Below are 15,887 nucleotides of genomic sequence, written 5' to 3'. Positions count from 1 at the left end.
TCTAGGAAGAGCTCGTGCCACGATCTTCGATCGAGTCAAACTCTCTTCGCCCGGGAAGTTTTTAAAAAAATATCACACACGTGAAAATGACGTCGCGGGGGAAAAAGTATCGTACATTTGGAGCGCTACGAAGCGGCCATGTTTCTACTGGAGAAACATCCATGTGATTTCCAATAATTTGTCCCCAATCGAAAATGTCCAGCCACGAATATTTGACGCATGGCGATTCGGCGAATATCCCTCTTACATTTAGTTTAGGTTTCCTTCTTTTTGGGTGTAGGGCGCCCTACATTCTTCCTATTCTCGAAATCTGACCAGGTGAGTGATCGATTGCGCCAATCTCCGGAAGCAAAATCCGTTGCCTTGCAGGAAGATCGATCGCCATGGCAGAGAATGGCGCCACCGCGGCGCCGGAGGAGGCGTTTGATTTCGATCTCTTCACCATCGGCGCTGGTAGCGGCGGAGTCCGCGCGTCCCGCACCGCGGCGAATTTCGGCGCCAAGGTAGCCGTGGTTGAGCTCCCATTCGCGCACGTAAGCTCGGAGAGCGCCGGCGGCGTGGGAGGGACGTGCGTCATCCGCGGCTGCGTCCCCAAGAAGATCCTCGTCTACGCCTCCATGTTTAGCGCCGAGTTCCAGGACTCCAAGAACTTTGGCTGGAACGTCCCCGACGGCATCACCTTCGAGTGGAAGCGATTGATCGCCAACAAGGACAGAGAGATCGAGAGGCTCAACGGGATCTACAAGAGGCTGCTCACCGGGTCCGGGGTGACGATCCTCGAGGGAAGAGCGAGCTTGGTGGATGATCACACTGTGGAGGTCTCTCACAGCGATGGCTCCAGCAAGAGGTACCGCGCCAAGCACATCCTCGTCGCGACTGGGAGCCGCGCGGTCCGCTTGAACGTCCCGGGGAAGGAGCTGGCCATCACCTCGGACGAGGGGCTCAATCTGGACGAGCTCCCGCGGCGCTGCGTGATCGTCGGCGGCGGCTACATCGCGGTGGAGTTCGCGGGGATCTACTCCGGGATGGGGAGCAAAGTGGAGCTCCTCTTCAGGAAGAAGACGCCGCTGCGTGGATTCGACGACGAGATGCGCGCCGTGGTGGCCAGGAACTTGGAGAACCGGGGCGTCCATCTCCGCCCGGATACCAACGTGACCAAGATCGAGAAAGTTGGCGGCGAGCTCAAGGTCTCGATTGACAACGGTGGCGAGATCATAACCGACGCGGTGCTCTTCGCGGTGGGGAGGAAGCCCAAGACGAGCGGCTTGAATCTGGAGGAGCTGGGCGTGGAGCTGGACAAGTCGGGAGCGATCAAGGTGGACGAGTACTCGCGCAGCAGCGTTCCCAGCATCTGGGCGATCGGGGACGTGACCAACAGGATCAATCTCACGCCGGTGGCACTCATGGAGGGGACGTGCTTCGCAAAGACGGCGTTTGGCGGGCAGGCGACCAAGCCCGACCACGAGAACGTTGCGCGGGCGGTGTTTTGCCAGCCGCCGCTGGCGGTGGTGGGGCTGTCCGAGGAGGAGGCGGTGAAGGCCGCCAAGGGGGAGGTGGCGGTGTATAGCTCCAGCTTCACGCCCATGAAGAACACCATATCCGGGAGGCAGGAGAAGTCGGTGATGAAGCTGCTGGTGGACACGGGCGATGATCGAGTGCTGGGGGTTGCGATGTGTGGGCCGGACGCCCCCGAGATCATGCAGGGGATTGGTGTGGCGCTCAAGGGCGGCGCCACCAAGGCGCAGTTCGACTCCACGGTGGGGATTCATCCCACCGCTGCGGAGGAGTTTGTGACCATGAGGAGCGCAGCCAGGTTCGTGACCAAGTCTGGGGAGGTCAGGAAGCCATGAAAATGAAAATTTCGAATAATAGGAATTTTAACTCTTATTCGTTTCGTTTTTAAATTATATTGATTTTATTGTGTTAAAATAAATTAATGAATATTCTCAAGACATCCTTTTACTGTATGATCGAGAAAAAGGGGGGTTGTTCAGAAAATTAGGGTTACAAGAGATACAAGACGTGGAGGAGGTGGATAGAATGAAACTGGTGCAAAGCATAGAACAGGAGTTGTCAAGCAGCAAGACGTGGGTGCTTGTTGACCGACGTCTTGGCATGGAGCCCCTGTGATGGACAGCGCCTGAGAATCCCGCTGGAGCTTGTGAAAACGCCTAGCTCCCGGGACTAAGGGGTGGCCACAAGATGAGTTTGAGGTGCAGATGGACGCAGAGCAAGGGGTTGAAGCATTCATCTTGAAGAATCAAAAGTGGCTCTTCTCTTCTGTCACAGGTTCATGGGAACATCTTGATTCCACAACTGATGATGCCGTTTCCAGATTCAAGCACACCAATGCATCTCCCATGAGTGATCCTTTCTCTCTGACACCGTGGCAGTACCACCGGAACTGGGTGGGCTTCCATGTCTACAAGGGAAAAACCTTTGCCATAGTTTTGAACTCGAAAGTACATGTTAAGTCAACATTTGAGGTTTTATGGTGGGAACAAGACGAATGGCAAAGCCTGGATTCACATCTCAGTTATTGTCACGGAACAACACGCTTGGGCTATGATTTCTTTTATGCAAACTCAGGTGGCCGATACATATGCATTTGGCAAAGTAATGAGTACGACAGTATGTTGGGCAGAATGTTAGTAGTATATGACTTGGAAGACAAGCACTTGATCGAGGCTGGCTGTCAGTCGGGGGGTTATTACAAAGGTTATGGTTTGCAATAGAGGTCACCTTGGGAATATTGCTGATTCCTTTGTTGCAGTAATTTTGACTTTCCCTCCTTCCTCTTGTACCATAATGTGTTATTTCTTCTTTATTTTTAATCAAAATAAAGTTTCCTGTGGAATATAAATAAGATTAGCTTGGGTTGATTATTGTATAAGCCTCAAAGATACCTCTCTTCTACCATAGATTCTCTTGTAAGTATGAGTTTTTGTTGATCTATTGACATGGAAGAGTGATTGTTTTTCTTGTAGATTTGAGTCTGAGCTGACCAAGAGGCTTGCTCAAGATCACACAGGCATGTAGCACTTGATGTAGAATTGGATTGTGGCTCAAAGTGCTTCATCAATTTATTTGTCCAACACCATTCTCACGATATGCTCACTCATAGATCCCACATCTCTTAATGTTTTTTACATATCACAGGCATGCAAACCACTATTCAACTAACATTTAATGGTCTTTTTGGGGATATGTTGGTGGGGTTGCTATGTTAAATGAGGTGTTGAAGATGTATTGATTACAAGTGGAATCAGCTAGTTGGTTTAATATTTGCATCAGAAACTTGCTGACACATGTAAATCCCAACATTTCTAAGCCACTCAAGTTAGGTATATTCTATCATGTATATATTAGTCCTTTTGGAACTTTTGTTTGTGGACATTGATGCAATTTAGAGAGTCTTAGTAGTGTTTTGGGGTTGACCATATTGTGTAATATTCATGTTAAGACAACCATATGAAGAGGTGTTTTATTATTTTAGTTGTGAATATCAAGAGTTATACTATCATTTATTCCTCTCGTGGATATAAGGTGTCAATTTGACTGTTGGTGCTAAAAGATATAAAGGCCATTGCTCCTAGTTGCAAACTTCATTCCCTCCAACTTTCTGGATAATCTTTTAAATATTGATGGGAAATTTAAAAACTAGAACTTTCTCAACATGTGTGATATGTTCTCCTTGTTGAAAGCCTTTCTGCTCAAAGTTAGCTATGTCATCTTCATCTTGCTGAACAACCCAATTGAGTATATGAGCTTATGATGTGTGTAGTGCAAGTTTGTTTTAAGTCATTCTCTTCCAAATGCATTATGAATCTTATTGGTGTTGATACTAAGAGTGTCCAAGGCAAATATTTATTTTCTAGGTTATAATGTGGATCTAACATACCTTCTACAAAAACACAATAGCAAGTTTTTATATAGCAAGTGTGTAGCACATGTTGTGCTTGGGTACAACAATGCCACTGCATCATACCTAATCTTGTGGTTGAGTAGATGTTTCCTAGGTATTGATTTTGAACTCCATCAACAATACAAATCTTGTTTGAACTCTACTACCCACTAGATAGTATTGTGATTGATTGCATAAGTAATGGTTCTATAGTAAAAGTAGTATATGACTTTGGTAGATCGGTATTTGTTATTGAAAAATATCATTTCTTCAAAAACTGGGTTAGAGCTGCCTCTAACCTCAAGGAGGTAAATTATGTTTATTAAAATTTCAATACATATTTAGTTTTATTTTATAGATCACAGTCACTTGGAATTTTTAAAGTTAGAGGTTTTAAAAGTCTCCCAAAGTATGCAAAAGCTATGGCTCAGCAAATGCAAAGTGAGCACAATCCCAATATAGAAGGAGGCATAAATGTTGATGATGAGATAGAAAAAAGTTGAATAAATCCTTACTTGAAAAGAAAATCCTGTCATATAATAAAATTTTAGTAATAGTGTCATTGTTAATTATCAATATTAATATCATATATCATAATTGCAAATTGGTATTTTCCCATGCAACCATCAGTTTGTAATGCTTGTGTGTTATTGTCTCATCCTTCATTATCTTGTCAACAATTATATATAAAGTGATAATACCATTTATGTAGTAGTTGCGGTAGTGCTCAAGAAAACTATAAAAGCCCAAACCCAAGAAAAAAAAGCATATTAGGCATCTTAGAATCAAATTCTCAATGTGTTCATTAGTTCCCACTAAATCAAAAGTGAACTCTTCTATGGATTGGGTGTAGTAGACTTTAAGTTGAGGAGACTCCCTATCATTGACTTTGTCATCCACATCTAAAAAATGATATATTGGAAATCTATTTCTATGAAGAGGTTAGAATGAAGGGATAATTCAAAATTAATAATGCCAAGGGAGGAATGGGGATATGAAGGATGATTGTTGAGCAATATTGGAGGCTGGCAGGAGAGTTTACACATTTTCTTCTTTCAAGCCATACCTAAATTGAATTCTTCACTTCTAATACCTTATTTGTTATGATCATTTTATAGTGCAGATAGTATAGGTAGGAATATAATATAGATATTCTAGTGAGTATGCTCCCTACAACTAATATCATTTCCTTATATATATATTCTTTTAAAAGTACAATACGATAGTATAGTAAAGAAATTCTAGATCTTACATTCCACTATAAGATACCTTAAAAAGCCTATATTCTGGGTATAGATTCATAAATTTTTCTTGAATCTGTTGTACATCCACACTTTTTAGACCCATTGTTGGGTAATTGCTATAGTGCTCAAGAAAAGTTTGTAAACCTATAAAGACATTTGTCTTGTCCAAAAAAGACTAGCATATTAAATATTGAATATAATAATATTTTGTACTGTCAAGTAGTCTTGCCATACCCAGAGCAAGATCTTGCAAAAACATGTAGCACTGCTCTTGAAGCATTTGAGGTAATCCCTCTCTAATAATAATATTCAAAATTTTGCATTAGTTTGACTTCACAAGAGCCCTCATAAAAAGAGGATTGTAATGTGGTTACAGTAGAGATGAAGGTGGAATATTAATATTACTTGGGGATGGAGGTGGAAAGTGATATGAGATGCTAAGGACCCAAGTACGAGTAATAGTGACTTTCCTTTGAGCTATTCCTATATTAAGCTTTTTAGCTTTCCAAGGAGAATAAGAATAATAAACATACTATAATGACTAACTTTTCTTGGCAATTTATATATTAATTTTTAGTCTTGGGAATGAGGTTTATTTATTATGACAATAATAATACTCAAATTCTTGAAATGTCAATCTCATAAATGAGATTTCATAATCATAGTCTACTTGTGAAAAGAAGAGCTTCTAGAATTCTAGATACACATACTAGAATATTTATCATTCTAATAACCATCTGTTCCACTATATATATATATTCTATTTTACAATTATGCCAACTTTCTAGAAAAATAGACTACATAGAAATATAGACCATATAATAATAGTAGAGCACACAAGCATGTAAGCCCACATGCATTCTCTCATGTGAGATTACATTTCAATCTTCGAAATATAGATAAACTTGACTTTTTGATGTGATATTACTTTTGAATCTTTCAAAAGATTTTGATTTCTATTATTATAAACGACTCTTGAAAAATCTTAGTGCCCAAAAATATACCTTGGTCTTTTCATATAGGAGGATTGCACTATAGGCAAGCAAGTGGAGTTTTTTAATATGAATTAATATATAAAATATAAATGCTATAGAAAGCTCTATAGAGTAGATTTGTTAGTTTTTTCTTGCTATGTTTATTTTTTCATTTATTTTGTTCTAGACTATTGTTTTGAAAGTAACTTGAGTATTTTTATCAATAACGACAATGTTTTTTACATTCCCAAATGGGTAATAAAGACTAAAAGATTGTGGCAATGAAACAAAATTAACATTTTCGCCCTATAACTCTTACTTACAGAATTTTTATTTTACTTAAGAACCCTAGAATGAATGAATAGTATATTGCCTTGACCAATATACACTATTAATGGCTACCCTTCAAACAAATTTATTTTGATTCATATTTAGGTTTTTTAATGAATTGCAAGAAAATCAAACTGTAATAAGAAAATAAATAGGTTTTCATGAACTTTGTCTTTTTTAAATAACTCAGAAACTTTTGACCTAGGTGTTTACATATTTTAATATTTTAAAGTTTGTCAAAACCTTAATTTTTCTAACATAGATTTTCTTTGTAAGAGTTATGGTTGACTATATTGATTTACATTGACTTATGTTGAGTTAACCTCAACTCAGCTTTAGACCATCCCCACAGAAACCAATCCATTACCAAGGAACAACTTTGCCAACCACATCACCACCTCTAATTTATGAAATTGAGAAAACTTCTTAGACAAAACCTCCCTTACTATCTCGGGCTCAAAGACTGATCTTTGGCCCAGTTCCCCACCAGAAAACAAATCTCTTCCCTGGATGGATCATGATCAGAAATGAACTTTTGAGATGGACATGCACATTAAGAATATACCATATGGCTTTTGCCATTTGAGCAACTCAGAATGTAGAAGTCTTGGCTAAAACTTTCCACGTCATGATCCTTGACAGCACTTTTCATATTTTGAATTTCAGCTATTGGCCTAATATAAATGATTTATGATAATTAAGATAAAGAAAGATGATAGATGTGTTTTTTCAACTCAAATATACAAAATTTGACAACTTAAGCTCATTTTATATTTAAAGCATAAAAAAGTCAATTTGTCATGAACAGTTGCCTTTTTAGCCTTTTATAAATAACTTACCCAAATCTTGTTCAAATAAGATCATCTTCTAAATTGAATTATCATATTTATCAATAAGTTAAGACTTTTAAAATATAGTCAGAATATTGGTGGTTTGCTTAAGTTAAGGAGTGGGATGGTAATGGATATACCTAGAATATGCTTAAATATTCTAGAATATTCTACCTATTATTCATTTAGATTAATCTTGTATTTAATATTTATAAAAATGATTATAATTTATAAATTTTACTAAACACTTTCTAGTATATTCAGTTTATTCTACCATCTAATAGTGGATATTCAATTGTGTTTATAATTTATGGACATGTTTATAATTATAAACTTCCATTTGATTAATTGGATTAATAAATAGGATTAAGAAAACCAGGTGTTACTGCATGAAATGCACAGCAATTTATATCTTGTTTCATAATTGATATTCATGTAATGTTTTCTATAGATTTAGTTAAAGTTAAACCTATTAAAATATGTAGCTAGTTTAAGTAACTTAAATTTATTATATAATTTTTTTATTCTTAATAGGTATAAATTAAAAAATATAAGCTAGGTAATATGCTAATTATAGTACTAAAGCATATGGACTGTCTATTTAGGATTGAATTTAGTCTATCCATTATTGTATATAAATAGGGGTTTAAACCTTAATTAATATACCTATTCTTATATCCTGAGCACTCATATTTGTGAAAATGAGGGGCATGATAATTTGTCCTTAAAGGGCAAAGCTTTTTGGCAGTGCTTTACTTTAGTGTTTGGGATTGTGCTTTTTAATTTGTATTTCTTCATTATCTTTTAGATCTAGATTTGTATTAGCTTAAAGTAAGATCTAGAATTTTAGCTATTGTTATGCTTAAATTTAATTTTTGGAGAATGTTCGAAGATCAAGATTATGGGAAGACAATGTGTACGAGCTTGAGTGGATTCCAAAGTGTGATGATGACCTTAATTATTATAGAGATAGATGAAATGGAGATTTCATGGGGTAAGTATCAATTTTTCAATTTGCCATTTGATCCTTTTTCTTTCCCTTTTGCTTTTTCCCAACTTTTTTTATTTCTTGGCTTGAACCACCTTCTCATGTTCCTAGTATTTCTTCCTCATTTGCAATGTTTTCTTCTCCTGGCATGTCAATCATTTGTGACTCTCATGATTCTCATTTTGAGTCTAATGTTGAGTCAAATGTTTTCTGTCTGAATGTATCCATAAAGTTGAGAATCTTGCCTTTCTTTCATTAACAAAGTTTTTGATCAATTCTAGTGTTGAGTATTCCCTTGTTCCAAAAGTTGAATTACTTTGGCTAAAGTTTCACATTGAATGCATGTTCCTTGTTGTGAGTGCCGCTAAAAGCTTTTCCTTTATTGTTGCTGACAATTGTATACTTTCAAGATCACTTACATTTGCTATGAACACTATGTTAAAAGAGGTGTGCCAAAAAAGGATAATTCAGTTCTTACGGAAAGCAATTAAGTGAAGTTTGTTATTTAGTTTCTCTTGTGACGAGAAGTTTATGTACTTCTTTGAGAGTGTGGACGTTATTATTAATTTTCTCATCTCAAGTGTTGAGTTGTATATTGAAAAGGTTAAGCAGTGTGAATCTTTTCCTTATATTGTGGTATCTAAAGTATTTTTCCAAGCTTTGAGCATATGTCCTTTTAATTTCCCCATTTTTGCATTGCTAGTTGCTGCAAATTCCTCTTCTGATACTTCTTTATCCACTTTTTTTCCTTCCATATCCTCAATTTTTCTCATATTCTCCTTTTTGCCTCAACACTTAAAAAAGAAATTTCTTTAGAGGAGGGGGTAGAGGGGACAAATGGGAGTCTGGCCATGACGATGGAGTGAGGATGAGTGAATATAGTAATGAAGCGAGGACAAATGACATAAATTATAAAGTGAGGACGAGCATAGTTAATACAAATGGAACATTCGGCCCCAATGTAGTGAGGCTGAATAAATACAATAATGGAGTGAGGCTAAACATAGATGGTGGAGTGGGGATGAATGCAATGAGTTTGAATAAAATTAGTGCTTCAAAACTTTTTTTTTTCAAGAAGGGGATAAAAAAGATGTGAAGGATTAATAAAGTGAGTCCAACCTTCCATATATGGTGTTAAACAAAGATGATGGTTTTACTTATGGTTTTAAGTCTAAGTTAATGGTGGTCTTGGAAGATTGTAGACATGCAAATTTAAAGACGAGATGTATTATTTACTACAATAGTGCTTTATAATCTATAGTAACTTTTAAAGTCCTTTATTTCATTTCAAAGTTATGGTTGTATGGTTGGTTTGAGTATTTGAAAGTTGTATTTGGAGTTACAACTGGTTTACCGAGATTCCATAATCAGTTGATGCTTAAGCCATGGCTTTGGGTTTTATTTCAATCATAGTTATCATCAATTTTATTGGTAGTTTTGTGAGGGCTTCAAATTTTTGTGGTAATTTATAATTACCTGATGTTTCACCTGACTTATTATCATCACCTTTTCATCTTCCGAAGGAGAAGATAGTGTAAAGTTTGTAAATACATACATGTATATACATATATTATCTTACCTAAGTAATACACTAATTATAGTAGTGTTAAAGCATATGGACTGTCTATTTAGGATTGAATCTGGTCCATCCATTCATATTTATATATCTGAAGCACTCACAAAAAAAAAAGATTTTATTACCTCAATTTGTTTTGTAAAAATATATAAAATATAAATAAGTTTTTTGATTATAATATAATATCATCCCCCATGAAAGGAGTCCATGGCATAAAGTCCTGTTCAAGAGATAAGAGATTACAACAAGAACTTTAAGTGCTCTTGCCTGACTGTGTCATTAGAGTTTCATAGACTGGCCTTGGTGCAGACACAACTGAAGTAGGACTGAGATTCCATCCCATGCTTAATCTGTCACAAAGTCAGAAAAGTTTTTATGTTCCCCCCATTCCTTACACAAAATGCCCCTCGGTGATGTTGTGAACAGCAGCCCACAAGTCTGTGAGTGTCGTAAGGTCACAAGCTAGAAGAAAAGGAAAGAAATGTAAAAACCTGGATTTATCATATGTTAATTCTACCTGTTGTAGGCAAAGCTCCACAGTCCTCCCCAACATTGTTACCGCTGCACTTCGGGCCTCTTGCTTGCGAAGAAATTGAACGATGGATTGAACAGCTCCTGGAAACCGAGAAAGCATAAAGTGTTAGCTACATACAGTTAGATCTAGCTCGGTCAGAAGTCCCAACGAGAGGGACAAACTCCATTTGAACTATAGAAGCCAATGCTTCAGTATAGGAGAAGAACTCCATCCGACTCGGTGAGGTGCTTCAAAACCTTGAGTAAAAAAAGATTAAGCCCCGCCAGCCAAACAATCTAGCAGAAAAATACCTTTGGGATGAATGTCTCTTTCATCCTCACTATCAAACGCTCTGGTAGCCTGGAATAAAAAGCCCGAAGAAAAAGCGAAACAAGTTGAGACACCGAAGAACCTTGGAAACAGTAGCATGTATGGGACCATGAATTCTCGGCGCATCACCATTTCCCGGCTAAAGACTAAAGGCTCCAATCAATTCGTCAAAGACCTGTGAAGAAAACTGAGTTCTTTCTCTCTTTCGTATAATCTTTTTTCGAGAAGAAAAGCTTACCAGTTCTGACGATTCTAGCTCCGTGGCACAAGCGTGATCTCGGAAGCGACGGGATCCAGCTCGCTGGAATATTTGAGCCGTAATATCAGCAGCGCGAAGAGCTTCTTGAGATCCCGGCTTGAAGACGGGAGCCTTGTAAGATGAGCGCGAGAAGAGACCGCCTACCTCAGCTCCGTCGCGAGGGGAGAGCGTGTATGTGGCAAGTGATGTGGCACATCAATACTTGCCACATAGCCAAGATTGCCACGTCACTTGCCCACGTTTGTGAAAAAAATTTCAATCACCGGAGTTTACCATCTCGGGACTACGAGCTGTGAGTGCGAGCGCGGTCCAGGGTGTGCGAAGCTCAAGCAGAGGAGCCGCGGCGGTGGCGAGAGTGGCAGCAGCGTCTCAAGAGATTCAGATTAGCTCTTCACTGCAAGCGCAGCATTCTTAATTAGTTTTGGAAAAATAATATAATATATTACATCTTCGGGTTTGCTCGCTGCTAATCCTGGCCATCTGGATACAGCGGGAGTCGGGGTATTTCTTGGATCGCAGCTGAGTGCCAGCAGAAAGAAGGTCCTGCCACCTTCAGCTCTTCTCGCCAGTGCTCACCATACGCGGAAACAAGGTCGCGGTGGATCCACTCTTTCGTGCTACTGATCGCGAGGATCCTTGGTCTTTCGAACGTTTGACCAAGTTCACGAGGTCCTTGGCCTTTCTCAGGTCTTTGAGGATCCATTCTCGACAACTCACTTTGGACCATATGGCTGCAAATCCCCCTGCACCTATCATATGGTATGGAGCAGTCTCATCCCTTGTTCAAAAGAAGATACCAACAGAGGTCCGCTTGAGCAGCAGCACCTCCAGTGATGATTCGAAGAACAAAGTACGCACCCGCATAGAACATATACAAGGATCGCTCCGCGGAAAACGTGTACATGATCCCCCTGCCAGTAAACGATTGCAACGTCAGGCTTCTAGGGAAGGAAAAAGAGGACTGCCTTTGACCTCCAGTCCCGTGAGCTCGCATTTTAGCCTTTTGAAAAATCTCTCGTCTCGAGTTTTCTACAAAAAAAAATAAATAGATGGTGAGTTGGATTTTTCCTTCTTTTTAACTTACCAAAATTTTGTTAACACCAACGTTGAGCTGCCGTTAGCTCGTTCTGCTTCTGAGGAGGTAGTACGAGGTTCAACTCTCTTGGCAGATGGCAATGATGAAAAATGCTATCTGGGAATTCCTCTCTGAAGGAATTAAATGACAGATAACCTGGTAGATAATTCTGAGCCACTCTTTTTTTTCACCTGAGCCTCTCTTCTTTCCTACCTTAGCTTTTTCTTCCGTCGCGCTCAATGCAGTTGGAGAAGCCAGCTAAGCGGCAGATAATCTGATAGATAATTCTGAGCCACTCTTTTTTTTCACCTGAGCCTCTCTTCTTTCGTCTTTTTTTTCACCTGAGCCTAGCTTTTTTCTTACCTTGACTTGCAACGCGCCCGTCGTTGGAGAAGCATCGGCTAAGCGGCCGAGAGAGAAAAAGCTATGGCGAGAAACCTACAGCGGAACCATCCCTAACCCTAGCCAATATATCGGGCACAGCGACATGTTATACATATGCTTGGCTTTGCCATTTCAGTCAATGGTTTCGCTATCTGTCTTTCTGGTTATTGCATTCTCTTAAGGTTCCTTTCTTTTCCGGTTCGAATCGTGGCGAAACCAGAAGTGATATTAAAATGGAATTCCCAGGGCCAGATAGACAATAAGTTTTTTATTAGAAAATCACATAGAAATTCAGCAGGACAAAACGATTTCAGCTTGCTGGGGCTACGATTTTCTTATTGCAGGGAGCGAACACAGGTGAGACTAGGGAGACACTTGGTCTTCTGGGCTGACTCCACTTTTATCCTATTGAAGGAAGAAGATGGCAACATTATGACGTCCACAGAAGAGACTTCCAAAGGCAGCTACATCACCATTTTGCTTTTGAAGAGGTGGATCGTCTAACCCTGGTCGATTAGAAACTGCTGCCTCCTGCAATGCTCAGAGGCACCCATAGCATCGGTCGTTCTGGCCCCTTGCAAAGTTTCTCTGTTGTGAGAAATTCTTAAGCTTAAGATGACGAAAGGACACATAGAACCTTGGAATAGTGTTCTCAACAGAATGTATTTCTTTTTTCTAGTAATTAAATGGCACCAAGAACCAAACCATAAAAATTAAACGAACCACTCCATGAGTGTCAGCTTCTGGCTAAATTTCCTGTCAGTTTTTCTTATTGAGGGAGCTAGCTTTGTTGATATTTGCGACTTCAGTATTTCAGCCAATGCATGCTTCGTTCAGCAGAATGGTTTATGTGTTTGCACTTGGTGCAGCTCATCCCATAGAACACCACCTTGATACAGGGATCATCTGTTAGCTGTAGTAGCTCCCTTTCCTGATATAAAATATTCTGGTTGGTTGTGAGTTTAGAAATGGCCTCGACAAAGACAAGACAATTTTATTTAGAAAAATCATACTGACAAAAACACTTTCGAGGTGTGTTCGAAGGTTGAAATTTGGACAACTGGGAATTTGGACTCCCCTATCATCTAGCGTCAACCCAGATTTTTGAAAGGGAACATACTTTGGACACTCTCCTTCTGCAACCTTTCACACGGCTTGCATGGATCCAACGCTGAAGTGTCCGCCAACATAATATCAACCAAGTCCTGGTCCACAAGATCCCAGAATGCTCCCAGGCCCACGATAATCTGATTCTCCTGAGGCCTCTCAAGCCACGACTTCCAGGCTTGTCATCTTTTGCTTCTACCTCACTGTCAAGCACGGCCTGAAGACCCTTGTTGGATGGCACTGCCTGCTCCATGCACAAAGGATCTACCAACATCCCATAGAGCTTACATTGATGTCAAGGCTCAAGAAACATTCCATGGGAGCCACCCCATTGAAAGGCAGAGATTCCATTGCAATGTCAGCAATTGCAAAAATTGGACTGCTTGCACTTGACTCGGCTGTGCACCCTTATAACTCCTTGTCATACATGATGAAATGCTCATCTCCTCAGCTACAAGCTTTGGCCACAATTCCATTGTGCCTTTCCATAGCCCCTCAAAGTCCTGCTCCATCAGCTTGTGGTTGCAAGGGGTTCCAAACGTATAGTAAAGAAAGTGTAAGAGTTGGACTTTAGTGGAACTAATTTGGCCGGATTAAGCTAATGTGATCTAGGAAGGTTATATCCACTTGGTGGGTGATGATATAACCATTAAGGAATCTAATATTAAAGTGAACATGGACAGACAAGTGGGGTAACTTAGTGAAGTGTTCAAGAGCCAACTCTAACTTCCCTAAGAGATCAAATGGTCAATACTCTCAATTTAATCTACTTACTTAGATACCTAGAGTGGCTCATTTGAACCTCACTCTAGAGACAAAAAGGGGGGGGGGGGGGGCACGGTACCCACGAGACTCATGTAAAGCCATAATATTTCAAAATGTCATCCCAAAAGTCCAAACTGTGAAAAGGAAGAGGAGCATATCTTTTGCATAGTGACCAAGGGTATAGTTACGTGGTGAGGAAGTCCTAAAAGTCAATAGTATATAATGGTTGGGCCTTCAGGATCTAGCCTAATGGTAGTGTTAGTGAGCACTACTATTGCAAATGTGACTTCGGGTATCAAAAGTTACTTGTTGGTTAGTCCTTTCAAATATTCTTTCCTTACTGCCACGATGACAGGAAGTTGGTATTGTTAAACCCTTTATCAGTCTCCACTAAAGTTAGTTGAGAAACTAATCAATGACCATATACTTAAATTGGATAAATATAAGGTAGGAACTCCTATGTGTTTCTTATTGAGCATATTCAGCCTAGTTTGAGAAACTCCTATCATTAGCTTGCACTTGTTAGTGTTGGGAACTCTCGTAATATTAAAATTGGTCATTTAATATTCGTTAAATGATAGTTTACTATGTCTGTTAAACAGCCTTGTGCCCCTTGTGTTGGTCTTGTTCCAGTCTTAATTGCTATTTATGGAAAGTGCCTAAATATACTCATTTGGCATATCTACGGAATGTAGAGATTGTTCTGTCGTTTCGTGTTTAAATTTGCAATCTAGGAATATTCTATATTTAGTAAATTTTAAACTTGTCCCAGAGATTAACTTTTGGTACTAAGGGTGCAGGGGTTCCAAATGTATAGTAGGGATAATGGGTAAATTAGGCATGGTTGACCAATCTGAGGTATAGTTTAGCTCTTGTTTACGTGCTTGTCTTGGTTCTACGTTCAACTTGGCTCTACCATTCCATGTTAGCTGGTGGAGTACTCATATCCTTGTATTAGGCCATCAGTATGTTGAAATAGTGTCAGACTCTATATAACTTTATTTTGCATGCTAGTCCTGGGATGTTGGATGGTCTACGACTATTCTTATGTCCCTTCTGTCTCTTTGCTCCTTGGGTTGAATGCTCAAAAGTCACTCCATACTCTAGTTCTTTTGTTCCTCAGCTTTATACTTGGGAGTTTGGCTCCGTTCTTTCATTTAGTGGCTCAAAGTTTTAAAACTTGGGTTCCACTCTTCTGTCCTTAAGACATGTGGTATATAGAAGGTTTAAATTCCACTTCATGGTTATCTTATAGTAAATCACTATAGAATAAAGGGTGAAAACCATATATGCTATATTTGGTATCAAAGGATGAGTTTTAGCAAGTACTATCTAATGAGATTTGGGCAAGTAGTCTCATTGCATACGTAGAGATGAAAACAATGATCCGAGTGAGTATACATTTAGGTGCTATGACTTCGCATTCCCCAACAACTCTTAATAAATGGACTAATAAGCATAAAACTCAAAGAACCAAAAGCTTGAAGAAGTCTATAGCCAAGTCTTGTATAATAATGATCACAAATCTTATATACACTAACTTCAATGTCAAAGAAAAAATCATGGTACAACCCATAATATTCTCCTCAACATATCTCATAATGCCA

The 15,887-nt window shown here is 39.3% G+C and overlaps 1 protein-coding gene and 1 long non-coding RNA gene across 2 annotated transcripts; one reads left to right on the top strand and one right to left on the bottom strand.

Annotated features, from left to right (window-relative positions):
• The first annotated feature begins 244 nt into the window (after positions 1–244).
• On the top strand, positions 245–1,962 carry LOC9635034 (glutathione reductase, cytosolic). Its single transcript, XM_002967258.2, has 2 exons — positions 245–318; positions 370–1,962. Exon 2 carries the CDS (start codon positions 384–386, stop codon positions 1,848–1,850), a length of 1,467 nt encoding a protein of 488 aa, XP_002967304.1. The 5' UTR covers positions 245–318; positions 370–383; the 3' UTR covers positions 1,851–1,962.
• An 8,168-nt stretch (positions 1,963–10,130) lies between these two features.
• Positions 10,131–10,535, bottom strand: LOC9635033. The gene is made up of 3 exons (XR_002992050.1): positions 10,364–10,535; positions 10,242–10,308; positions 10,131–10,196 (listed from the first exon to the last, which is right to left on the bottom strand). It is a non-coding gene; the product is annotated as an uncharacterized LOC9635033 (long non-coding RNA).
• Positions 10,536–15,887: the final 5,352 nt, after the last annotated feature.

The sequence above is a fragment of the Selaginella moellendorffii genome, unplaced genomic scaffold, assembly GCF_000143415.4.
Source record: "Selaginella moellendorffii unplaced genomic scaffold, v1.0 SELMOscaffold_8, whole genome shotgun sequence".
Lineage (NCBI taxonomy): Eukaryota > Viridiplantae > Streptophyta > Lycopodiopsida > Selaginellales > Selaginellaceae > Selaginella > Selaginella moellendorffii.
The sequence above is the reverse complement of the archived record's forward strand: the minus strand, read 5'-3'. Positions and strand labels throughout refer to the sequence as shown.

Coding starts and splice junctions, on each gene's coding strand:
- LOC9635034 (XM_002967258.2), top strand. CDS start 384: ATGGCAGAGAATGGCGCCACCGCGGCGCCGGAGGAGGCGTTTGATTTC.